The following is a 27,876-nucleotide window of genomic DNA, read 5'->3' as shown; positions in this document are numbered from 1 at the left end:
ATTTCGATGAACTGTAATTATGTAGTGCAAGTGGATTTATGCGCATGCGTGTATACGTTTGTGACGACTAAATTATTAATTATTATACTCACGACAAAGTGACATTATATCTATATTACGACACCTCAATCTGTTTTCAATCAAACTCCATACACAAGACTACAATTGATTGTTATTACTTATTACAATCCCGTGCAATTATATCACACTTTTATACAACATTGCTGGTTTTGTGACTTAATTTATTGTAGTTAAAATCAATCTGAATAACCCGTTACTATGGTAAGTTATTTGGATATGATTTTTCAATGAATAATGCTTACAAAAAAACATGTGAAAATTGTGTTCAAAATAAAATAAACATAAATATGATTTATATGAAATATCTATTTACAAACATACCCCGGGGAATATAAACCGTTGTTGTTGTTGTTTTTTTGTAAATAATAGGCAGTTATTCTGTACAAAGCATTTATACTATTGCTGCTTTCAGGGTGACAATGATTATTCACAATTTGAGAGACGCTCTCTTGCGTTTTTGGCGCTGGTCATATTGTTATAATGTTAATGACGTGGTTAAAGAATCGGTATTGAACATATGGTCGGTGACGTGTTAGGGGAATCAGCATTGATCTTGTCGTCGTTGGTGGCGTGGTTAAGAAATAGCATTGATCTTGTGTTCGTTGATGCCGCAGTTATGTAATCAGAATTGATCATGCCGTCGTTGATGGCGTGGTCATGAAATCAGCATATATTGTTTATATGGCCGATAATTACGAAGAAGTCAGTGGGATTCAACATTTTTCACACGTTCGTTCGATAGAGTAGTGACGAATCAGTATTCGTTCTTTGTCGTTGATGACGTCGTAGTGAAACAGCATTGTCATACGATTGTTGAAGGCGTGAAATTATTTCAGTCATACGGACGCTGATGGCGCAGTCGGGTATCAGCATTGATCATGTGGTCGTTGATGGCGTGGTAACGATATCCTGGTCTTTCCTTCGAATTCAGTATCTGTTGTAGTTGGCGAGTACCATATTTTATTTTTTTGTGAGAAATAAAGTGTGTTTGCACTCAGACCTAATATTATTTTGTTCGGGAAATGTTGTACAGTTAGTATCATTGTTTGATACGACTACAAGATATAAAATTCTCCCTTCTGTCTCAATTATCATGATATTACGATGGCGCGTTCAATACAATCGTGGATATTCCCGAACTGTTATCACGAATATACCCTGTGAATAAACCTACATTACACAAACAAATTATTTCCATATACATTTTCGTCTGGTGGGTTAATTTTCAGCAAAATATTTCTCCCTCAAAAAATAAAATAGTTCCTGCTAGCGCATTAATTGGAACACATCGTATACTGAAGTTTCGACTCCATGTGTGTAAATGCATGTATGCTTTCTGAATCGCATCTTCGACAAATTACAATATGAGATGCCGATCCGTGTTTCCGAACGCATCGAAAATGTTCTTGCTTTCGAATTTGGTGGCGCTGTTTCACTGGCACTGGTTACAGTGTCCTGAATGCATTCCCGATTCCTTGTTGCATAAGGCAAACACCACGTAGAGGCATATAGTGATAGAATCCTGTTTTATGGTGATATACATGCGTAGAAAGATTAGGTATACTTAAGCAGACCGTCAACTTGTTGAAAGTATGTCAAGTGCAATCGAGCTGAAGAAAACCTCCTGATTGTTTATCCATCTTCAGAAGTCCATGAATATGACGTATAGATATCATCTGTTTGTCATGTATCGCGCGAGAAACCATCTCACTGAGTAATACTTTATCATTGCGTGTTCATTCGAACTATTCCGTCGAAGTCATCGTACAAACAAAAAAAATGTAATCCAATATGCAAGGTTAAAAATAGCGAAAGCAATTGGGAAACAGATTTGGGATAGCCTATCTATAAATTTGGCGTCAACGAAGAAATCACGGGCCTCTAAGTCTCTGTGACTAAGATCACCATTCTGTAGTTCTGTTACTTTTAACACTGCTTCTCTGAATGTCATTTTGCGGTTCGCAGTTTCTATTGAGGCTCTCTGTCTGACATTATCTTTCCCGTCCTCATCTGGCTCGTATCCATAATTATCCTGCAAATTGAAAATTCAAAAATAAACATTATTATCTCTTCACAGCGGAAGATTGGTGGCAAACTCATTTCATTCTCGTTTAATGCTACTTCGAAACAGAACACAGTATTTTAATGCGGACTACTAGTACAAGTATTTGGGAATCCTAAATTCTTGGTCAAATACGATTACGACATATGATATTACTTTTGCCTTTGCTTTTTGATCAAGCTTGGGTTTGTCTTGTTGTTGTTGGATAAGTTCCTGTCTTCTTTTTGTTCTGAGTACGTGAACGTAATTGACCACAGCAAACTCCACTAAGGCACTGAAGACGAAAACTTGGCAAACTGCCATCCAGATATCAATTGCCTGAAAAAAAAGGACACGATAGAAGGTGGTATTGGATAAATTAAATTCATCTTTATGTCAGTCAGTCTATATATTTTCAAACTAATCAAAAGCAACTGAATAAAATGCAGCTAAATTATATGACGATATTTAGAGTCTAAAGTGAGGTTGTCTTGACTACTTTTACCCTTATAACGCAATACTTTCACTCATGGCGTTCATACCTTCGCATATGCCACTTTGGGCAGTGTCGCCCTGATACCAGAGTCAAGCGTTGTCATAGTGAGGATGGTCGTAACGCCCAACGCTACCCTGGCAGGTGCTGCATCGTACGTAATCCAAAACGCCACCCATGACAATACCACTAACAGAATACTGGGGAGGTATGCTTGCAATATGTAATAGCCAACGTCACGATGCAAGAAAAATAGAACTTGAAGACACGTAAAAGATCCTGTAATATGAATAAACGTAATATCGAATTATGTAATTATGAAGTAACAATGATGATGTTATATAATTATGAAGTAACGTTGAATCATTCCATTATTACTGAAATACCGCAAAGTACGCACGAAGGCAGTACGACGATCGTATCCGCTACGAGTCGGTCGATGCGTTCTCGGAAGTTCGAATGAGGCTCGTTGAATTAAAATTCATCCACTTATTATTTAAACTAAAGCATGTACGAAGGTGCGAGATATATGATAAATAAATCTCCCGAGGGTGGCGTCAAATTACGCGAGCAGTTTAGTAATATCGGTTTTTGTTATTACCATCGGGAAATTGTTGTACGTGAGAATTTGTCACTAAAAAAAACATACGTCGATCGTTACCATCGAACACAATCTGAATTGGTAAATATATCAACCGAATCGCGACCACTAAATTTTGTTAAAAACCTTTGAGAAACAGTGTGTATACTTGAAACTACCACCGAGAACGCATTCAATTGTTTTATTACTATACGACTAGAACCATCAGAAATGCGATAACCATTTTTTTAATCACCTACGGAGACGCAACGGATACTTCTATTTTCACCAACGGGAAAGGCAATTCACAGTTGTAAACATGGCATACTGAACAAAGCTTACACGCGCGCATACATACCGCATTGTCGTTATTACAAACGGAAAACAAACCCACAGTTTAACAAGCCGGTAGACTGGTTGGCGATCCGCTCCGCTCAAAAAAAAACAAGCAAGCAACATGTTTTTGGCTGTTGGCATAGAATACGACATGAACGTGGAGCTAACGTCGGTTTATAACTAAAACCGGGCCAAGTATACGGAGTTCGCAAAAGGCATTCAGTATTCTGCAGTCATAATTATTATTTCCGACCGTTTTACGATCGTATTTTCTAACCCAATGTCATTATCATATTTAATAAGCGTAACAGCAAAATACATACTCTTACCTGTTATATATGATTTTGTGCAGTTTTCCGTAGTCGTCTTTTGTATTACATACTGGGGCAATGTCAGATTGTCCTCCATTTGTACTGGGTCTGGCTCGTCCCATAAAAATAATAAATCATCTGTCGTATATCCATCTATACAAGCAAACAATCGAAGAATAAGATCATGAAAAGTAATGCTTTTACTGGTCATTATGTACAACATAGCCCGCAATGAAGCATATAAATGTTTAAAAAATGTTCTCCTGTATCCAAGCATCCGATACTTATCGCTTCTAATGTTCCAATGAGCTGCGTGACCTGCAACAGTGAATGCATTGACAGGGAAGAATGGAACACTATTTGAGAGGGAGACATTCTTTGGCTCTCTCGCTCTAAACGAGATCTTGGCGGCCATTTTGCGCATGGGGTATATCGCATACAACAGGTTGGCTGAATAACTGGTCTCACGCATTATTTAATTTGGCTCAAAAAAAAACGTTCGAGTTACTGATTACTGCCGAAATAGGTCAAAAATAGAAGATACAAAAATCTTTTTTTTTTAATTTCACATTCGGAAATTGTTGTTCCGATAGTATCAACAATCCTAAATTCAATAATTATATCCCATTGATATACCATGCTGAACTAGAGATTGGGGATACTGCAGAATTGTGTTTCTTCCGTTTCATATTTAGATATGTGCCTTTAATTTGACTCCTAGCTACTGCTCAGCTATGTACCAGACTATTATTATTATTTACGTCATCAATATCCCCATCCCTTATATATGTTTCATATCTTAATATGAAGTGTATGTGCTGACATTTTTGTAGAAAAATTGTACTCTTCCGTGAAAATTATTTTAAAAAAAAGGTTTTGTAGAGAGAGAATATCCTTAATGACCTATATACAGCTCTGTCTTGAGATATACAAATAGCCTGTGGTTAAATACGATAACACTGACACGATAAGACAAAGCTGCTATCAGATAGTTTCAATGTCTAGTGTGGATCTCAGGTTTCAAACATAAACAAATTAATTATGTATGACAAATAGCGCGCGCCCCATGCGGGGCCGGATGTGTTCATTCTAATTGAATCACATGACATTATTTTATGTATACCATGGGAACCATGTTCTTCTTAATTGTGTGTCATCATTTTGTTTGTTTTATTGGATTTGTCAATTTCCTTTTTATTATGGATTTGGATAACCCCCAGGCGTGTTGTTATTCCCACTTACGTAAAACCGAAATTTGAAATTGACGCCTCAATAGAGGTATTGTGCGCCCGATAGTGTGTGCGCCATCACGTTGACAAATAATAATAATAATAATAACAAGTAGGAAACGTTACATGAGCGGCGCCAAGATTTATCAACACGATCTCGTTTTAATTACTGACCAAGACAGAGGAAAGACTTGTATATTTTATTAATGTTTACACTAGTCACGTAAACAATGACTATTCTCTTATTTATAAATAATACATATATGTGGTGACCAGATTGTTTTAAAAAATAAACACCCACTGGTTTTGGCCTGGGTCGTATGGTGGAAATATTTGCGATCGGTAATAAGGCACTGGACATTTTGACTGCTTTATGACTACTCTGAGTATACCATTTTTAGAACAACAAAACATTTGTTTTTTGTTTTCTCTTGGTTTCTGTGATATGTCCAAATTCAGACCCACAACCAAACGTACTTGTCTTGTGAAATCGACAAACCGTGATATAGATGGAGTCGCACGTGACTATTGGTGCATCGGCTTCTTTGTGTTTTTAATAATTGTTTATTTTGTTACAAGTTTACTTGTGCAGATTTATTCCGTTTCATTGCACAGCGGATGTTGTTATGTACACGACAGTAATGAACACACATGATTCGAACAATGTCCTCGTTTACACGTGGCGATAACGAATAGTAACTGTAAATTTACTCAAATAGTATTGTACATACATGAGTAATAACAATATAAATATATTCAAAAACATGATTAGTTGCAAGCGGTCTGGAATTCGTAAATTTATGTTAGATGTAATTTTACTGTTGACTGTGTTTATATCACAAATTTCGTGTTTAATTAATTTGATAGTTGTTTATTGGCATATTAAGTGTAGCATGGTCGTTCGTTGTTACAACCATAAATCATGGTTTTGTATGTACGGCGAGTTTACCACGTAATCTAAGATATATATGTTGAAAATAATAACCTGATATTCCTAATGAAAAAAAGATTTAATTAGATAAATGGGCAAAACGGTGCTTTCCACTCACATTGCACAGAATGAATGTTTCCTATCATAGTTCTCTAAACTCGGTTATATCATTTTACGCAACGTTTGTATTCTGTCCATACATACATGCCGATAACTATTTTATCTACTATTTCCACTGATTGAAATTGACATTGACAATTTAACAAATTAACCTTTTTTTGTCTCATAAAATGTAATATTTGTTGATAATTATTCGGCCGTTTTAATTAATGCACGTTTACTATATACATTCAGGCAAATAGTCGTCAGTTGCCAGGTGTAAACATTATTGTCTTCGCGCTCTGTGAAATGAAAATCTAGGGTCTGGGTTCTTGAAGTAATGACGGCATGAAAGCACTCCTGTTATGATAGTGCTAGTAGTGCCCCCCCCCCATACGAAGAACGTACTTTTCCAGGAGTGCAGATAATATACAAGTCATTGTATAATTTTTTTTGGATTATTTCATTAACGCTCAAATTTCGTGTATGACGGGAAATGATAGTGGTACATCTTTATGCAAATTTGTACAATGCGACTTCGTATTTCCGTGAGTTAACGTTACTATAAGTGAAGCGTGGACCTGCAAACACTTGGTGTTATGTCAAATGAATACTTGGAGGAGTATATTAGTTGTTTTACGACAACCACCTATGAACAAGGTGAACAAAATGGCGGATAACGATGACGAGTTTGGACAAAAATACCACGTGACACTGAAACAAATGACCCTTAAATGTCCCAGACTAACACTAGGCAATGCATTTGTGGATTGGAACATAAATCCACCGTGTTACACTGTGGATCGCGCACTATCTTGTATAAAACCACTTCTCATCCAATATGGCGTCGTTGAAAATTCAGTATTTATACAGTGAAGGACAGAAATCTGTATAATCGTTATAAGCGTTTTATAAATATACATCTTTATGTATTTCTATATACTTACAGCTTTCCATAGTCATGCCGCACACTTGGTCATCCAGGGGGAATTTCTTGAAATCCATGTAACAGGATAGCGTCAGACTGTACCTAAAAATATATATAATACATACTGTTGTTAATAAATTAGTAATATCGAGACAAGAAACCCATTTACCTATCCCATCATATTTATTCCTTCATCCTATTGCTTGAATACAAACTTACAATAGAGGAACTTGAGCATTGTGGGTATTTAGAAATAGAGACATATAATAAAACTGACTACTAGTAATGGGTGCTCAAATGGTATATACTATTATAGCATGTAAAGAAAATGATGTAAAATAGATTGTTAACTCTTAAAACGACCAACAAGTTGTTATTAGTTGTGCAAGAGTTTGAAGAGTACACATTATTGTTATAAAGCAGTGACAATTTGAACGTTATTTTCAATGGAACATACTCGGGTAGGAAATACTTCTTTTAACGATTTTTGTTTTATTTGGATTTTCATGGCTCTAATTACATAGCCGAATGTGATTAAATAAATAAATAAATAAATAAATAAATAAATAAATAAATAAATAAATAAATAAATAAATAAATAAATAAATAAATAAATAAATAAATAAATAAATAAATAAATAAATAAATAAATAAATAAATAAATAAATAAATAAATAAATAAATAAATAAATAAATAAATAAGGGGTGAAAATAAACATCTATCTATGCAAGGAAGATCTCCACATATTTTAATATACATGTACATAACTTTTGACTAGATATTATAAACATTATCGAAATAGGTGTTAGATTTGTTTCAAAACAATGTATATGGCAATTATGGTACAAAATGCAAATGAGCACATTTTATGTTCATTTCTGACCACTCAACAAGAAATTCAATTTCAAATACTTTCAACGCCTTCAACTTCTTCGATTGTTGCAAAAAATTCAAATATCAATTATCTTGTGTTTCACCTCAAACAGTAGAATGTGAATAAACATAAAGATCTTTAAAAAGTGTCATTTAATGTGTAAAATATCAAATGTCGATTTATTTCCGATTTTTTCTGACACATTTGATCGTCGTGGGAGGATGGGTTGAATGACACAAGTTAAAGCGCTAAGGTCGTCGCATTGCGTTCATATCGACGTATAAAACGCGTACGTGTGTAAAATGCATTGTTTGTTTACACGAACACATAAACACAAAAACGGTTGAAAAGTGTTAAGGTTAGATTTATTTTTCATCGAAAAATCAAGTTCACTTCAAGAATTAAACAAATTAACCGCATTTTTGATAAGCTGCCTTATCCAGCTTTCTGGACATACATAGTATGGTGTGTCTGTAATGTCATCAAATAGCGTGGTTAAAAAAATCCATCTCATCTTTAAATTGTCAAGCAAGTAGTTTCCCCTTCGTTTGCGGCCATTTGCTATTGAAACTATAGATAACCTGTGAAACACTGTGTGTTTGTGCGAATAAATTAACTATGCGTATTTTAGGATATATCTACGACTGACTGGTTTAAATGCACGTAAATAATCGTTATGAATTCACGATTAATCCGCTGTATAAATTACGGCATTGCACAGTCTCAACGTATTTAGGCTAGATCACGTGTTTGCAATGGACCAAATCTCATAGATAGTATTAGTAACTAAAACTCGCAGTAAATTATGCATAAGCAAGCGATACGGCGCATATCGTGGCATAACTTGATACGACGACTGCCCAAGGATACAGCACAGCAAATCTATATCACAACTGTGCGTTTTGATAATACTACGTGATACTTGATATACTTTGCATTCATAATTACTTCTAGTAAGGATAATATAATGTTACGTTGATTTTAATTTAATCTTTTAATCTATATTAAATAACATACGGACGAGACTACGATGGGAAATTAAAAATAAAAGTGACAACTCTATATATTTAATGCGAAATTACCTAGTGTGAACATACAGAATTTGAAAGTAAATTATGATAAATTGCAGAAAATAGAATAAAAATATTACACAATAATATGACGGTATATTATTCACAGCATGTGATTGGCTGAATTGTACTAATAGAGTAAATTATTCACAGCATGTGATTGGCTGAGTTGTACAAATGGAGTTAATTATTCACAGCATGTGATTGGCTGTATGAACATGAATTATTCAGTCAGAGATGTATTTTACCAGTGTATTGGCTATTTTGGATAGAATATCTAAAGTAATGACGTCAACACCCTTGGACATGATGTGTTTCGGTGATATAAGCCTTATTTTATCGTTGTAATTATTGTCAGCCGGAACAACGACCATCCGTATCATAATGTGGAACTCGCGTGTTGCGCATAATGATTTAACTGTTAATGCGTTGCAAATGTCTATCAGTGTGTTTATGGGATGTCTGCCTGGCATTGAAACTTCCTTACAGACCTAAATATCAGTTAAATTGAATAGAGATTATTATTCGATGAAAACGAAAGCAATCCTTCATGCTTATTGCCAAAAAAATGTCATCTTACCTTGAGCTCAATAATATATCGCCATTTGGATGAATACGTAGAAGCCTGTTCTCTGTAGTGACGTCGTGTAAATGCCCAGATTTTTCGTTCGAAAAGTAAAGATCGGGTTTCCAAAGGTTTGTGGCTGCATCGCCATGCATAACCATGGGGTCTGTGTCGTTGAATTGCAAACGAGGATCGTTCCATTGTTCTCGGAGAAATATCAATACACCGTAATCCTAAAAGAAAGAACATGAGATTAGATGACGTCATGTAATCAATTAGCAACAATGATATGTAGGGATTGGAGTATAGTGTAATAAACAAGTAATTCAAATAAAGCGCAGTCGTCACGTGGAGTTGTGTAGCGTTTAGAACGCACGTAAAATTGGAACGCGCGATGACCGACGACTGTGTCGATTTCAACTTTATGCTCCGTATACTATGCTTCGTATTTACATGCATTAATGAAAAAATTGAAATTAGAATTATGTTTTATTTCTTCAAGTAGATATGAATTGTGCGGGTCAAGTTAAAAAAAAGAAACTCACTTATTCACTAACCCGAGTCGCAATATCTCTCACTAAGTCTCACAAAACTGTATTATAACAACTATCTGTTCAACGCGAATTCAACAGTGGTGCTTAAATCTGTATTTATGTTCCGGTTGTTCTTATCATATTTAATTTCGAGATGCGCATCAGAGACATCATTCATTTGAAATTATATCGAGTTGTATCCGTGCTTCTACACATTGTCTGACATTTAATATGATACGATAGAATTAAACAAATATAGAATATAGTTAACAAATATGCCCGTTTTGATTATGAGGTGTTGAGCTTTCGTACACAAGGGTAGAGATATTCGGATAAATTGAAATAGATTTTTATTTGTGATTCGAAACAGCGATATCATCTGTATCATCACCAATGTCCATCGCTAAATCAATAATGTTTGTTTTTACTTTCCATATATTTGACATTATATACTAATGTTGTCATATTTTAGCGCAAGTTATACTGTCAAGTTATGGGTTTCCATTCAAGTATCTTGAAGTGCACGATAAAAACAAATCATACATTTATGTTTTTAACATGATATTTGTTATAATGATTTAAAGAAGAACAGTAGTCCTTCGGTCTAGGTAAACACTATACACCATTATCTAGACGGAAGGACTTTTTTCTTCAAATTCATTTTTATTTTCCTCTAGTCAATGTCTTGGGTAAACGTATTTCGCAGTTGAGCTGCTGTTTGTTTTCAAAACAACCCTACGTATTTTAAAATTGTATATATTCTAAAAAAAAAGGTATGTGGCCGAAATTATATTGTTATGTTTAGTTTTCTGCAGCTGACGAAGTATATGAATTTGATTATCGGTTCAAATGCATATGTTGATATTCTGGTAATAATTTACAACATGCACTGTCAATGTGGTATTTAATATTTTATTATAAATTGATAAACATAAATCACGTTATTAGATTAATCTTAATGCGATATGTTCTTTCATTCCTCTTAAAAACATGATTATGTGTTGTTTAGAAATCAGCTCACACCACCTGGAATTATGTATTATATGTCCGTTGTTTCACACATCTGGCATGGAAGTCGCGTCGTAGCTATTTAAAGTAACCGTATATATCAGGATAGTGCAGTGCACATTTATATGAATGGTTCTATTTGCAAACAATAAAATGTCATTCATTGTATATACTTTGTTTGCGCATATAATATAACAAGTGCAAACATATGTGTCATGTATAACGGGAATGGAAAAACGTTACGAAAACGTTCAAAAGCTTTAATGTTACAATAATTCATGTTAGCTCTCTTAAGCTCCAACCAAAACGAAGAACGCGAGTGGTATCACCCATTGTGCAAACTATGTCCCATCATCCGCACAGTCTCCTACTAGAGAGCGTAAATGTGTAAGAGAAAGTCACATCAATAATTATAGAAGCATAATATAGATGTCTCTGTGGCTTTCTTTACAAACCGTATTAACAATCGATGGCCTGAATATCCTCGCTAAAAGCCAGACACAAACGCATCAACCGGTGAGAACAATCGACTGTTTCAAATTGTCCGACATACATTGCTTAAGTGATTACTTACCATGGTCGATTCGGTGACAGAGTCAAAACTACTGATGAACAAGTTGAGGGTGATAATAACAGGGGGACCTAAGAGAAAAACGTTGTTTTTAAATTAAATTACAATTGGGTACATAAAGTAACGTACCGCTCCCGTACGACTGACTGTGCTGTTCTGACATTACACAATTAATAACAAAACTGAATTGTTCTCTAATCGTTCATATTTGTATAAGTGCGTCGTTGTGGATGTAGTAAGTATTTTTACACTAGTAGGGATGTAAAGTGGCGAATGGTTTTCATCCGTAACAAACTATTGCTATATTCTAATTATCCCTGCTGTTCAAATTGTAAGTAGTTGCAGGGGAATGCTGCTCTACCGCATAGCACATAGAAACGATGTCCTGAATGTTTACCACATAGTGTGCATATTAACGTACAGTATATTTATAAACATATACCAGCTTTGATAAATAAATAAACATGGGTATAGTTTTAGAAACATTTTAATTGGAAAGGAGATGTATACCGTTCTGCATCAACCATCAATACTGACACCCATCGTGCCAAACATCGATGTGTTCCATTTAAAGCGGCGGGGTCGTCCCCTGTGCATACGGCAGACGGCCATAGCGTGTCGTTGTTTACAAACACGCGTCTACCCGTGAATCTTTTCTTTGTTAGCGTGCGTTGTTCAATTATCGCGCGTGCGCAGTTGACGACCCTTCTGCTTTAAGACTTAATGATCGTCGATTCAAAAATCCATTGCAATTTATACTGGGTAAGCTCGGGTATCAGAATTTCAACAGAAATAGAAAACATTATATTATGAATTCATAGAGCTTGTCTGTTGACACGAATTATACGATGAAGTTGCGTTGAGCGGATTGGAGTCCATGAGGTCAGTAAAATGTCAAAATATGTCTTTATAGCAAACTTGTGTTTTCAGAATTGTACTAAATAGTATGAATCCAATAATCCTTGGCCGGATATACATCAACTAGAATTGCAAAATCTATTTGTGTCACATAAGTACGTCTAGTAATGCTGATTTCAATAGCGCATCAAGGTAAGATAGATTTGCTTGGAACGTGTCTCCTATTCTCGGTGTTTCTCTAAAGCATTCTATTAGAAATAAAACTAGACATCACTAATGGTTCACTTAGCATTGACATCTGTGTGTGTAGATTATCTATGTCTGAATAACTTCCAGTTACAATTCACTCAATATCCGCAAAGTGTGTTACCCGTATAAACTGCGCCCGTATATGTCAGTCGCAGAATTACAGTGCATAGACTGGTTGGAGTTGAGAATGCATCGCCACATGTTTGCTAATTTTGACGACGCAGTTTTTTTTTAAATTACTGTGTCACCATTTGCGTCGAGTGTACGTCTGATGTAGCTGACGTTAATAGAATGGGCAATTGTACACAGACACGTTAAAATTGCATTTCTACTTTTTATGAATCGCAGATAACCTCTCACTGACCCCTTGTGAGCATCACAGGGACTGCGTATTTTGTTCAGTCCATGGAAATTATTTCAATCGAATTAAAAAAAAAACTTCAAATAATAAAATGAAGTGGCCTTGAGTGATAACAGCAAAGCAATTATGTTTGCTATTGTGAATAACTTGAAACACAATGACATTCAAGCCTGTTTCAGTGCTCTGATATTTCAGGATTTGTCGACAAACCAACGGATTTTATAAATTTTCATGGTGATCGCAATTTTCAGTGGGAGATATTCTGCTAATAATGGCAATGCAATTATCGGTATTGAAAGTGGCGGTGATTTGATTCAGTTTATGCACATAATAAAACAATAGAATGAAATACAATAGTAATTATAATGAAAAAAAAACATGTATACTGTACCTTTCATATTTGGTCGAAATCTCTTGTCATAATTCAACATAATGCTGTCCAGTACATTGCCTGCCTCACTGATGTAGTCAGTTGTGTTATTTTGTGCCCTGTTACAAAATACCAGAATAAATACGACGTATAGATATAAAAGAACCCGAGTAGGATTACTGTTAGCGCTCATGTTGTTTACAGCTATCGATTATGCCCACTGATACGTTAGTGTTGGAGCGAGGAGATGATGCTATGTCAACTCCTCCACATCCTCGTTCGACAATCATAATTTCAAATCCTGTCTCGTGACATGCATTGATGCACTCGGAACATACTCGAGCTAAAATAAATAAATCTAGGTATTGTGCATGAACATTTATATCACTTTTGGGAATGGGTTTAATTTAAAGCCTTGTTTTCGTAATTTGTTTAACCACGGTATTTATAGGCTGGATGGTGACAGTGCAAGATAAACAAAACTCCAAGTTACGACGATACGGGGTTGTAATACTTGTTTAGATAAAATGATGAATTGTTTCACATGGCGCATCGTCCAATGGTCGTCGAGATCTCGCTGAGATCGAGAGTCACGTGACTTGTTTTTGCACCCGAAATGATGTTCCATTTTCTATCGAAATCGCGTTCACTGTTCTCGTGACTATGGTAACCGTGATATTTGAAACAGTAGACGGTAGAGAAAGAGACATTTGTCGGGAGGAGGGGTCACCTGACTCTCTCGGTTTTAATGAGATTTCGGCGTCCATTTGCGAATAATGTTCGGATTTGTGTAGCGAAATATAACAGTTGTTTACCCATAATGCATTGTGTGTGGAGAGTTTTTTTATGAATATATGAAGACGGCCACTATTTTCACAATTATCTGCACACTAAAATTAAAAAAAACACCCGATACCAGTGTCAATAGCAAATGATTGATCTGGTAATTGATATGGCACTGCGCAGAACTCTGTGTTTTATAACATGATAACGTATACTACGCTGTTATTTATTAATTAATTTATTTATATATTAATTCATTTATTTAATCTATGGCGATTTATAATTGAGGAATTTGGGGTAGATAAAATAGAACCAGTAGTGTGAAGCTGACGTTCTGCGACTCGAACTTTGATTGGTACCACCGTAGGGTGTCCTTGTTGTCACGCATATGTATATTTGATTTGTGTGCCATTTCACTAACAGTCCCCCGAGTTGAGTAAAACGTCTTGTTACACAATTGCATTTGCTACAAAATCTTAGAAATATCCGTAAGGACATGTGCCGGAAGTGCATACTCTGCGTTAGCCACAATGTTACGAGAAACACCACTTCTCTTGGTAACAAGAGTTCAGTGATTAAATTGGCAGCACACATTTATCGTATTGTGCGCTTGTTATTTCTGTATTACAACAAGAAACTCCGGGACAGACTTACGAACTGAAACTGACATTTGTCATTAGATGACAATGTGATCATGTCATGTCCGGTGTCTTTTGTTTGTTTGTTTTTTTGTAATCGATAGTTACAATTTATCAAATTGTCTCGTCTCCCCACGAGTCATGACATAAAATATTCAAGCAGTTATCTGGGCGAGACATGTACTAGTACACACCTTACGAAAGACGTAGACTCCGTGGAATCGACGACCAGCGCGATAGTATAATGGATTATCTACAAACTAGAACACGAAATAATTAACCACAGTTATTAATCTTAATTATGTGAAGAAATTACATTAAGTTATGAGTTTATTTATTAGACATTTGTTTCATTACTTCCAGTTATCTTACCCTTTTCAATAATTTACCGTATAGGCGACAGTTATTGAAACACGTCCCACGGCGCAGAACGTTTCCGAAATGTACAATCAAGCAATTTACTCTGGAAAACGTGTTGTAAATAGTCTATTTGTGGATTTATGGCGCGTGTTATTCCGTTCGGTGACGTCACGAACTGCTTCCTCGTTCTGATTTGGTTTAAATGTAACTAATGCAAACTCAAACCAAAAACGACTGTATATTACGGTATTTTAAATGAACAATTACTTGCGGTAAGGTCGTGTAAATAGTTGAAGGGCAGTTTTGGTAATTAGAACTCGTTAGATACGATCGAGGATAAATAAAAATGGTGGTTCCCTGCAACACATTACGATACGTACGGTTTCGACGACGATACGTCCCGTCAACTGAATTCAACGATAAAACTAGGAACGCAAGTGATCAGCAACGGTCGCCGCGTGATAAGAGCGAATTCCGATAGCTATAATTCACTTCAATGGAATAAAATTCAAGCAGTTGCAACCTCCAAAGCCAGCACAAAATAACGTTTCCTTCCAGCTCTACAAAATGTTGATCATGGCTTGGGACGATCTGATACTACTAGTTTTTAACTGCCCAATAAGCATGGCTTGACTCGCTTTATAATTATATTATCTTCGGTAAAAGTAAATTTCTCGATAATTAGGAATAAAAAAATCAATAACAGTAGCGAAACTAAGCCATTTATTTAAAATGTTTTGTTGGTCCAATCACACTAACATTTATAATATCGGTTTAACCCTCACGTACGTACTGCATATATATTACTGCTAAGCAGATATAAAAGGACTCATTGGGTTTATCCTCATTAAGTTGCATTGCTATCTCAATTAGAGGTTGTTTTTACCAATATGTGCTTATTTTATTATATTGCTGGTGATTTCTGCGATATTTACATCGCCAGACGTGAAAATCATTCGCTGTATACGCTGCAAATCAATACAAAATTGACCTTTTCATGCATAACTGAATAAATCAAATAAATTCATTTTATATTTGTCACGTTTTTTTTTTTGTGAATTACTCTTGAAATGTTTCAACATGGCGTCTCATATTGACGAGACTAATTGTGTAAATACATAAGACAGTAATTGCCTTATCGCCATCCTTTTTGATATGTGTATTATATTTTATTGCCGGACAGACAGAATGTCAGATCACACATTGCTCACATTGCTCGACGCCATATGACGCGTTGTTAGCACGCTATGGTGTTCCGCTGTTACCACGCCAGATCACGTGTTGTTTTCTCATAATTTACGCTTTCTTACCACGCCAGGAGACGCGTTGTTAGCACGTCAGATGACGCGTTTTTGGCGCGTTAGGGTGACGCGTTCATAGCACGTCGGATAACCACAGGGAGTTGGACAAACTTATGTATTTTAATAAATTATTAAATAATAAACTTTTTTTTAGCCCCCCTTCCTGGTATCGATTTCAAGTAATCACTGATCCTTTTTTATACCACTCTTTCCTTTATCACAACTTTGTTACGCGCTAATGTTATATGCAAATTTTAACGCGCGATGTACACACGCCCTATTATAGTAAAATATCCCAAGGGTTGAAACGCGCCAGGACTGACTTTCCATGAGCACAACCGTAAAACCGGTGGGCATTTAATTTATTCATGAGATGCATTAATAAACAAAGAATGCTGCGCGCGATATTTCCCACACTGAGCACAACAGCATTGAATATTCTTTTTTTGTTATTTTTTTAAATATAACCACATAAAGATGCCCAAATCTCACCGAAATATCGTTTTAGACATAATTGCATGATATGAGCAAAGTGACACAAAATGTCACGTGAAATGCGATATGAAAAATAACGGTCGAGTATAGTCATCCTGTCGTTGAAATCAGTCACGCGATGGGAACCTTAGAAGCGTCACATCAAATCTTCAGTGAGATGCCGTCAGCGAGAAGTTTACTCCCTCAAGATGGCGACGTATAGTATTTAACATTTTGCCCGGGGTCCCGATGAAGCTGACATCTTTACCGTAATCCCTCTTGATATCCGAACGCAACTCCGCGGCCATCTTTCCCAACTTCATAGTTATTTTATTTAAAATGTCGGTGTAAAGGGTATATGCTATGCCTTCCGTGTCAGCATTTCGGTGATGTCCGTTACAAATTGACACTATCTGATGATATGTTTTTATATTATATATGTTTGAAATATGCTTTTTAGCAATTAGAGTGAGTATTTTACAGAGATTGTGTATCCGTTTTGAGTATAATCACCACAAAGTGGAGTGGAAATTGCTTTGTGCATAATTAACGTTCCGCTCGATACCCAATCATGCAGTTTTACAACGCTTTGAGTGACCATGACGCACGCGCTTCTCTATCCTTTGAAGTCGAAATTGTCAAAGCGAATCCGAGTTACCGATCGTGTTGACAAAAGCATTGCATCGTGGGATGAGTATAACCATTTTGGTGGCTAGATCTAGCTATTTCGATCAATTGGTAGTTTGACACTCTCTAATTTCAACATAAAAGTGGCACTTATACACTTACCGTTCGACACATTGGATCTAAAACTGAGTATATGGGTGCCATTGAACATGTACTGAAAAATCCATGATACTCATATTTATAACAAAGTCCAATTTTGCAAACCGTGCTTATACCAAATGTGAAATCACAATCCTTCGGCATTTTATCTCCTTCGGACCATCATAAACTCTGGATGGTTTTAGTTCGTACAGTTTCATGTCTGTCCGTGTTCTACATCCGTCTGCTACTTTGCATTCGAGAACAGAAAAAGTGTTGTGAACTGTGCCAGAGGTGATAGATCCATTCAAAAACATCTACACCAGACAGCTACAATTAATGGTGTGTAATAATGATCTCTATTGTATTCTTAAACATTCAAACATTCAATTTCGGTCAATCTGTTTAAAATATAATCATAAAAAAATAATTAAATTTTAATAAGATTGCATTTCGATGAAACTACCATAACTTTAAAGGGTATGGGAAAAACACTGGTAGGGTTTGGTATTTTTAACGTAAATGTCCTAACTATTAATAAATTTGACGGGCGAATCTAATTGTGTACTCGTTGAGGTCACGTACACGCTCAGAAGCCACCATTCTCGAGATTACATTTAGTACATATGAAATTCAGTGACGCTCAGGTTTGTATTATCACGTGACGTTGAAGGGTTATGCTTATAATTGCATGGAGAAGCTTCTCATTGGTTAGATGTAACATGGCGACGCACATCAATTCCGTAACTGCCTTTTAACATCCTTAAAAGAGTTTGCCTAACAATAAGCAAGTATATTTATTGCGATTGCTTGCATTCCGTGATATTGCCGACAAACGGAGTCTCTACCTAGTACATCGCTTTTTAATCAGGCTGACTAAATTACAAAATAAAATATTAGTCTGTAATCGCTGTTATCAATTGATCGCATTGAAGATAAATGAATGTATGAATGGGTTAAACAAACAATTACCATTGTACATAATTATATGTAAATTAGAGTGCGCCATCAGATGACATTTGTTAGGTTTCCTATTCTGAAATGACTTTCAATCTTTCTGCCATAATGTGTACATAATCAACTCGTGATTTATAAGGCTCGGTTTCACTGTCACCATAGGCATTGTGTGTCCTCGGCTTTCATCTTTTGAGCAATGCAATTTCAACTGTTTTATATAGTACATATACTGCCTTTCGGTGAAATCGACGACTTATTACTCGTTACACGCGAATGAAATATATTGTACTTTGGCAAATGTCATTAAAGGCATTCAGTCGTTCATAAGTAGTGTCCGAGGCAGTAACTTGTGTAATCACAATTTATAACAAATTATTTAACACAAATTCAGCGACAAACGGTATTGATTGCATTTGAATATAATCGCATATGCAACGACGATGATTGGATGAGGTAATCACAACACAGTTAAATCAAAATTAAGACCTCTGGGTGTTTTTTTCCGAATTGTAAATTGTGTTACCCTAAAATAATTAATAATAACGGCATATATATACGTTATTTTTTCCAATCAATCACACTAGCCTTGATTATTGCAAAGGTCAGACGTCATAGTAATAATAAAATCAACACGCTGTCTCGTCAAGTATACACGGGAAAGGTACACGCTACTGACGGACGACCATCCTCGTCCCAGTGGAGTAAACATGGTTCCAACTCACAGGCAACATCTGAGCGCGAAGTAGACACGAATGACCACTGTTTCGTAGGTTTTTATAATATGAACTCAAAGTAACATTATCTGCTGAATTTAGTTGAAGTTTTTAACATATGTAGTAAAATGAGCCGTCAACCGGAATCAGTAGTTCCGGCGTTCGCAAGTTATGCTCGTCGAAGCTTTATTTTGTATCTAGGCGAACGAAATGTCTCATCTTTTAAATCCTGCTTCGATACGCTCTGAACTCAGCTAAGAATAAAACATTTAAAATTTAAAATTTTCCCTAAAGATTTCGAAATTTACTGTGGACGATAAATATATATATATGGGAAATGGCAGTAGGTAATCGTAGTTTTTAGTAATTCAATTTTGAAGAAGGCCCTATACGAATTGTCAGTCTCAAGTTGGGTGCGATTCGCGATGGACTTGGTGATGATGCACGAAGTGGTTGAAAAATCAGAACCGAATCAATGGAAATGTTCGGTAATGTTCAGCTACTTTCAGTGTCAAAGGCTAAAAACAAAATACATCCGATAATATTTTAACTTGAAGAGGCTGCCGAAAAATGTTAATGGCACATAACCCCTATAATACTTGCTCAATCACGGGGCGGGATATAATATATCGCGCAATAAATAGTTACTGTTAAATGTGATTTATAATATTAAGAATGGATGACTGAAATGTACTCAATTAAAATTATAATTCGGACACTCGCATTGCACAACGATTACCTGCATGTCACGTGACTGAAGTCAACATTGTGCAAAGTATGCATGAATTACCATGTCTCAAATTCGTTATAAAGAGACGAGTTCTATCCGGACTATGTTACATTTTATTTTATAATGAATGTTTTTCAAGGTTTTCGTGTGTCAATCATTTCTCGTGACAAAATGAGGCAACTACACTTTTGTAGAAATAAATAAGTGTGAAAAATTACTAGGGAGTGATACCGTACGACAATAAAATAACTGGTAAGCACATTGCCCTAAACATACTCACTGCGTTTTGCTTGACGTTTTTTGAAAGGTCCACCCGTTAATCAGTTTGAACCTAGGTCACAACTACGCGCTTTGACAATGATATCGCAGATAATATATAACTCACATAATGTATTAATCTGTATTGATTGAATCATTCCTTATTATAGCATGACTAAAGCATAATTCTGGAAAATATTCGTGTCAATTGAAGTTGAACAAAGAAAATGTTATGGGAACACTGACTCAAGTAAAGGTCAATCAAATACAACATTAATATACTCCGGTAATGATTTAAATTAAATCTAACAGCTGTGTCCGAGTCGTTCACTTCGTTGTATAACCGCTGTTCGTGTTATGTGATACGAACCAAGAGAGATAGGGGAGATAACCTGCTGGCTCTGTCGAGCTTTAAACTGAACACGGCAATGCGTATATTATTAAATAATAATGATTTTACAGACAATTCTTTGTGATAACAATTACGAGATAGTCCATGTTGGCAGTGATTATCTGGATTCGTCCTTCATTTTCCATTGAATCAGTAGAAGTGCATGCTTTCCATATTAAAGGATGGTGGTCGTCGTGCCGCGTCCTGTTTGATATGGGACTCATAGCGACGTATACAACGCGTGAAATATACATTGTTTATTTATATAAAATTCGAATACGCTCTGCGCGACGACCACCGCGCTTTAAATCTGGGTAATGGCTGCTTACACTGCTATTCATTCAATTTAAGACATTACAATAATACAGCTGTATCTAAATTGTATGATAGTCGTTTCTTGAGAATAACTGGGTGTCAACGTCTGGGAGTTTCACAAAGAATGACGGAAGGGTTATTAAACCAATGGACCATTTGCTTCAGCTGTCACAGTTAGTAATTTATAAATTACCTGATATAACCATCGGGATATTAGCTTCATTAGACCGGAGTTTCCTCTTCCTGTGTAATTGTCATTCGCTAACAATACCGGAAATCGTGTGGCAACAAATAATTTGATGGGTTGAATAGTTTGTTTTTTCTCTGCTCACCATAACTTAATGTTATATATATATATATTCAACAGAGCTTCGAGAGTCGTTTTTCGTTCATGATTTTTTACAAATAATGACATTATGTATTGATATCCACATAGGCATTACTAATTTAGTTCTAGGATGTATATCTAATTTGTTCGTCCATTGATCTTATCTGTGACACAAGTTTAGTGTGATCATGATTGTAAAGGCCACAATGAATTCAATTTACTTTAAATGAAAACAAAATTATAGTGTACGCTTTACCGTTAATATATTTCGTCGCAAATAATTCAACACTATTGAAGAAATATTATGTAGATGTCCGTATATCAATCAACCACGTGACATCCTCATTAACTCTTATGTAGTAGATGTCGCGGGTTCAACCCCCAACGTTGACCGGCATTTCCAATTATAGTTGAAACACTCAATATCCTCGTCGAATCCAGGCCTTCAAGTTGTCTGAAGCTCCACAGTCTTAACCAAGATTTATGCAGTGTTTACGAAATATCCGTGATTTAAAATAGGGGATTAGGTAGGTTTGCATAAACATAAACGTATGGCGAAAAGAACGGGTTACATAAACAAGCATAGTATAATTTCCTTTTAGGTTACATTCATTTGAATATTACTGTAACTACCCTGGCACAATGCCATAACGTGAATACTGTCGAGCTGCGAGTTGTCAGAAGACTACTCAGACTCTGTCAATCAAAGTAAAAGAACTCAAACTAGAAGCTTTCAAACTTGCATAATAAATTATTCAAAAATATACTCTTATTACACCGTTCCTACTTGCCAGGCCCTCTCGCGACGAAATATTTGTTGTCACGTAACCGACGTATTATGTTGAGCAGTTTGGCGTCTTTCAATGAAAACAATTGTTAGCTAAATTGTAAATGACGACCCACTTCTGAACTGAACAGTCTTTGAGGGACTTTGCTCCCGGGCATCGCTAATCTAAGTCACTTTGACGTCACAGACGAGTTCAGTCGCTAGAGGGCGTAACCCATTGAAACGATAATTTTACACTGCGACCTCTATCACTTACATACTGCGCTTCAGTCAAAACCCCCGATCGTAATTACTGTTCTAAAATGACTGACATGTTGTTTCCACCTATTACTCGAATAATGCCTTTCATATACTCTGCAAACAGTGAATAAATCCCTTTAGTCAACAATTCAGTCCCGATGTGACAATGACAATTGTCGTTAATGGATTTGTTATTTGTGTCTCATGTATGCACTGGTTGACATTATATGCAAATATCAAAGGTTAAACAAGTGGATTCTTAGATTTATTTTCTTGCAAGCTCAAATTATACGTATATTTTTATCTGTAAAATATTATTCTTACGATTAAACGTGGAAAAACAATTTCTCATCAGACATTTTAACAGAAATATTATATTCACTATAATTTATACAATAACATCGTTGCTAAGAGACAGGGACAGCCATTGTTGTTTAAATAACACTGAAATAATAAACATTATAGTAAGTTGACAGGCTAAAACACGTTATTATAACAGTCAAATCATTTGCAGCGTAGAACACGCACTTGGACTTGACTTTGTCATACGATATGTTCACATTTTGTCCGTGTTTACTCAGCATGATTCAGTGTTACTGACATGGATTTGAGGAAGCTGGGGTATGTGTGTAATACCATGCTGTGAGGCATGGATGGGTAATGGTATGCATTGTAACACTAATTCATTTTAACGAGAAATGCATTACATACAGAACACGTTCAAATGCACTAATAACATTTGCATTTGAGTCGATAAAATGTTCTCGTGGCTGTACAAATATTGTCACTCTGATTCCTGGTTATTACCATTACCGCGTATCACACATATAAATGAAATTAAAACTCTGTGATATACTACTTCAGTGCCTGTGTTTGAATAATAATAAATGCTTAGAATATTATTTTATGTATTTTATATGAAAATCTGATTACCATCTGAAGTCGACTATGCAGAAGTTAAGCCGCCTTGAATACATGGCTGCTCTAGTTATACATTTCATTATGTCTAAAAAAAGATATTACGATAACAAAAACATTCATGTCAAGAGAAAGATATTAATGTTTTGTTGGGCGTCAATGGAATTCATTTATTCATAGGTTCGTTCGATTGAATAAATTATTGCTAGAATTGCAATAAACGTTGAACGCGCATAGACATTCATAAAGAAATTTACAATATATTAATATATTTAAACTATTCTGAATATATGACTTACGGTTTAATTATTATTTTTGCACGTGATGTAATATGATGTCTCGTTCGTCGTAGTTAAAATATAATTGGTACAGCTGGCCTACGAATCTATTTTATAACACCACTGCATGGCAAGTAAATGTTTGAAACACCACGAAGTTACATTCGTTGGCTTATTCGTTTTTAAGCACGTAGACTGTAACTACGTGCGTCGTAAATCGAATTCGAACAAACCTGCAATTTAGTGACGTAATCAGATTGAATATCATGTAGAAAGTAGCAAATGATGTATTACTCGTCTATATTTGATAATGAGAGTGTGTAATGCTGCCGTCATAGCTGAGGGCAGTATCTACATTAAGGTCATGACCTACTACAACAATCATGAATTAATATAACTATGTAAGCTACCTGTGAAATATAATTGTTTTAATTTTCATAAAACGTCAACAGGTTCAACTACGACACTTATTCGTATTTTAAATATTCAACAAATAACCAACATCGATTGTGTATAAGTATATTTACAATACCGTCATGTTATTTTAGCAAATTCATTGAAACTTTGCTTTTACACTATTCAAGTTTCGATCGGACAGCAAGACTTCGATTCGTCTCTCAAAGTTTAGCGTCCGTTCACGTTCACGTGTTTCTTGAAATTCGTTAGTCAAATTTCAAGTTCGGTATTTAGCCTATTCTATTTGTTATAACTCCATAAATGGGCTGCACCGAAAATTGGCATATCGTTTCACAATATTCTCAAGACAAAAATGTGTTCAGGCATAATGTTACTATAATTATATACAGAATGCATAGTTGTAGTTTGTGGCACAACGGATTCGAACTGCGCATGTCCACTACACGGTATTTTGAGCGGGTACATTGCTAACCTGCATACTGATTGAAATCACGTAATGTTGCCCTCATAGTTGATGGCAAACCAACATACCGTTATGACCTAATTATACTGACGTAATTATGAAATAATTTCAATATTTATGAAGCACGTGGTAATATAAATCACGGTGTTTTTTTAATTCTAAATTTGTTACGGATCTTTAGACGCAAAGACTTCTGGGATAGGTTTCGTCCAATTGCACGAATGTGCACCAATCATAAACCGCTCTGCATTCACGCAAACTGTCCCACAATAAATTATATTCGTATGTAAACAGCTCTGTTGGATAACCACGGTAGCTGTTGAAAACTATTTGAGGTACAGTTGCATGCCCATAAGGGGGTATTTGTACGTGAGAAGCGAAACAACATCCGTTTTCTAGCATTGATATATTGAAAGATGAAGTATGCGGTGGATGACAAAACAGATTGAAGTTGAGAATGCTTGAGTATGACAGAACCCCACACCCTCCCCATGGCTTTCGTTACGTACGATGTGGGATTCTGTATTATTACATATGTTCCATATTTGATTATTTCATATTGAAGAAAGAACGTGAAACACACCGGGGTGGAATTTAGGTCGGGAACCCCGTTTGGGCGAAATGAGTACTGTAGTTCAAGTGACGTTAGCATATTTCTAATTTAGTTTTAACTCATATAATATTTATTCACTCACTGTTTACTATGGCCAGAACGATGAACGTGTCTTCACTTTTATGTTAGTTCTTCTGCCGATTTCCCGCAACCAACAACGTGATTTTTATTTGGGATTTTGATAAACTTAACTAGAATCGTTATGGCATTCATACACTCAACACCTCGCAATGTTTCAACTTTTATGTTGTCAGTTAACGAGGTTTTTTCATAATAGCATTTCTATGGGATTGAAGAATGAATGGGCTCAATTATCTGTGTTTACTAATGACATCATTTGACTGGCCCTCTAGAGGCGAGATGACGCCAGGCAAAGCGGACGTATTTCGTCTGCTTCACAGCCCGTTTTATACCCGATATTCAGGGCATTTCGCAGCACGTACAGGTTGTTTTTATCAACATAATTCATTCCTAGATCTCAAATTGCATGTAGAGAGTGTCAAAAAACAGACCTCTGCTCTCATTTAATATGTTTAAGATAGTGTTACGCCCTAGCAACGCGTGTCAATGTAGAACGCGTCTGTGTGGAAATAAAATAATCTGAATCACTGTCCGAATAAATAACTCGTGGACGTTTAGTTGGGGCCACGACAGAACGAGAACTTGAACTGAAAATTTTAATAATATCTCTACAGATCTGTGCATCGGCAAACATACGGTCGTCGCTGAACTGCACCCTACTACTGCGGATCTTCCGAAAGCCCTTCAGGGTTATACAACTCAGTTTCCAAGAGGTTAACAAACATTAAGTTCTCCCAATCGTAGTATTCCATGAGATGTACACCTAATATGCCAACATTTTGCTGAACGATTTGAACCGGATAAAATAGCAGACGAAAATTTGTTTGCAAAATAAAAATAGTTCGGTTGCCAACGGAATGTTCATTTACGTATCGACCGTGAAAATACCGAAAACATTATTGCATGGGTGATATGCAAATTAGTTTTAGTCAAAATAAGTGGCTGCCTAAAAGTACCATTCCTGTTGTTCAAATTTCACTTCACTCGGCAAGTATATTCACGTTCCCCAATAGATAAATATCGCACTTCTAAATATTGTTTATTTCTGCCATGTTTTGAAAAACGGTACTGATTTCAGGGACGAATCAAAATAAACCGCAGTTACGCCACAGTACTTTACTTTGCTTTGCTTTGCTTTGCTTTGCTTTGCTTTGCTTTGCTTTACTTTGCTTTGCTTTGCTTTGCTTTGCGTTGGAACATTGGCTATCTTGCATAACATAAGGGGCACTTATGAGTTTTCACAATAACATGGTGTGAATATAAATGTTTCAAATATGAGTCTACATAGACTTGACAGTTATAATAAAATATTGTATATTGGGACAAGTCAAACTCGAAGCTTCCGAAGCCAACTTAAAGCTAGCGGGAGCTGTTAACTGTAGAGTCTTGTCCGATATGATATCGTGACATTTAACAATCACAGCCTATCAGCGATGAATACAGCTACTGTTATCGGAGGGATGGGTCAGCTATCGAGGCTGACAACATCCTATGGAGTTACATATACGACAACCATTAACGTCAACTGAATACTAATAATAATGTATTGATTTACGTACTCAACTTTATCATATCCAGTAACGACATGTTATTATTTGTTTACGTGAAGTTGTTCATCTTTGCATACAGTGCGCCCAATTTCAAAATTTGACGTGAATGCGTGCTCATCCTAGGCAATATCCGACAAGTACAAGTTCACGTTAAATACAGAGGTATATATTTTATCGGTAAGACTATCAAACCAATTCACATGTACGTACATGTGAATTTAAAAAACGAGTATTCATCTCAAATAGAGGGAGTGGCATTGTCAATCTCTGTTTTTATTATCGGACGATGTGTGCATTGTATGTTGCTTTTGTTACAACTGCCCGAAGTTGGTATCGGGGTCACATGTGCTTTATGCTGCCGCGCCCTTCCATGGTGCTTTAGAGCAAAACAAAATATCGTGTGGCGACAAGTACAATAAGTCGTATTTAACTTTAGCTAAGTGTACAATTGCGTGTGGTTATTGCGTGACTTTCTCGCCACACTGTCCCGAACCAACATTAATGTTAAATGCGGGAAAGATACACACCATTGCCTATGCGTACTACCATGTTGATCCAGCATATCACATGTGCATTCGGATTTCATAGTGCGATATCGTAAATAAACAAATCCAGCCTATGATTCAATGGTAAAAACATCATATGCGCATATGCTGGTGTGTAGGAATAACTCACGTCCAATATAGTTACGTCGAATATAACAAGCGACGTGTCTCATTCACACAAACATCATAACGAACGTGTTTGATGATTGAATCAGTTTCATTGGACGCCGGTTATGAAATAAAACACTAACAACTCACCTTTTTTGTAACACGATGGTGGGTAATAACAACAAAGTCAGTAACTGCAAATATCTGAGGTGACATTGCAGTGGAAAACCATTCATGTTGATTTCAAAACATGCATACTTTGATGAACGAGTTCATATGTATTGAGTGCACACCATGTACCGGACAACAACACTGAGTCTACTTGCTAGCTTTCGTACACAATACCGTCAATTAACTGAAGGTTACAAACACAC

General features: G+C 35.9%; 1 protein-coding gene across 1 annotated transcript; it reads right to left on the bottom strand.

Annotated features, from left to right (window-relative positions):
- Positions 1 to 367: 367 nt before the first annotated feature.
- On the bottom strand, positions 368 to 27,876 carry LOC100374580 (glycine receptor subunit alpha-2-like). Its single transcript, XM_002736404.4, has 9 exons — positions 27,653 to 27,876; positions 13,511 to 13,608; positions 11,655 to 11,722; positions 9,555 to 9,772; positions 7,049 to 7,131; positions 3,861 to 3,995; positions 2,665 to 2,894; positions 2,300 to 2,461; positions 368 to 2,113 (listed from the first exon to the last, which is right to left on the bottom strand). The coding sequence occupies exons 1-9, from the start codon at positions 27,736 to 27,738 to the stop codon at positions 1,841 to 1,843; spliced, it is 1,353 nt and encodes a 450-aa protein (XP_002736450.3). The 5' UTR covers positions 27,739 to 27,876; the 3' UTR covers positions 368 to 1,840.

This window comes from Saccoglossus kowalevskii, chromosome 14 (assembly GCF_978046115.1).
Source record: "Saccoglossus kowalevskii chromosome 14, keSacKowa6.1, whole genome shotgun sequence".
Lineage (NCBI taxonomy): Eukaryota > Metazoa > Hemichordata > Enteropneusta > Harrimaniidae > Saccoglossus > Saccoglossus kowalevskii.
The sequence above is the reverse complement of the archived record's forward strand: the minus strand, read 5'-3'. Positions and strand labels throughout refer to the sequence as shown.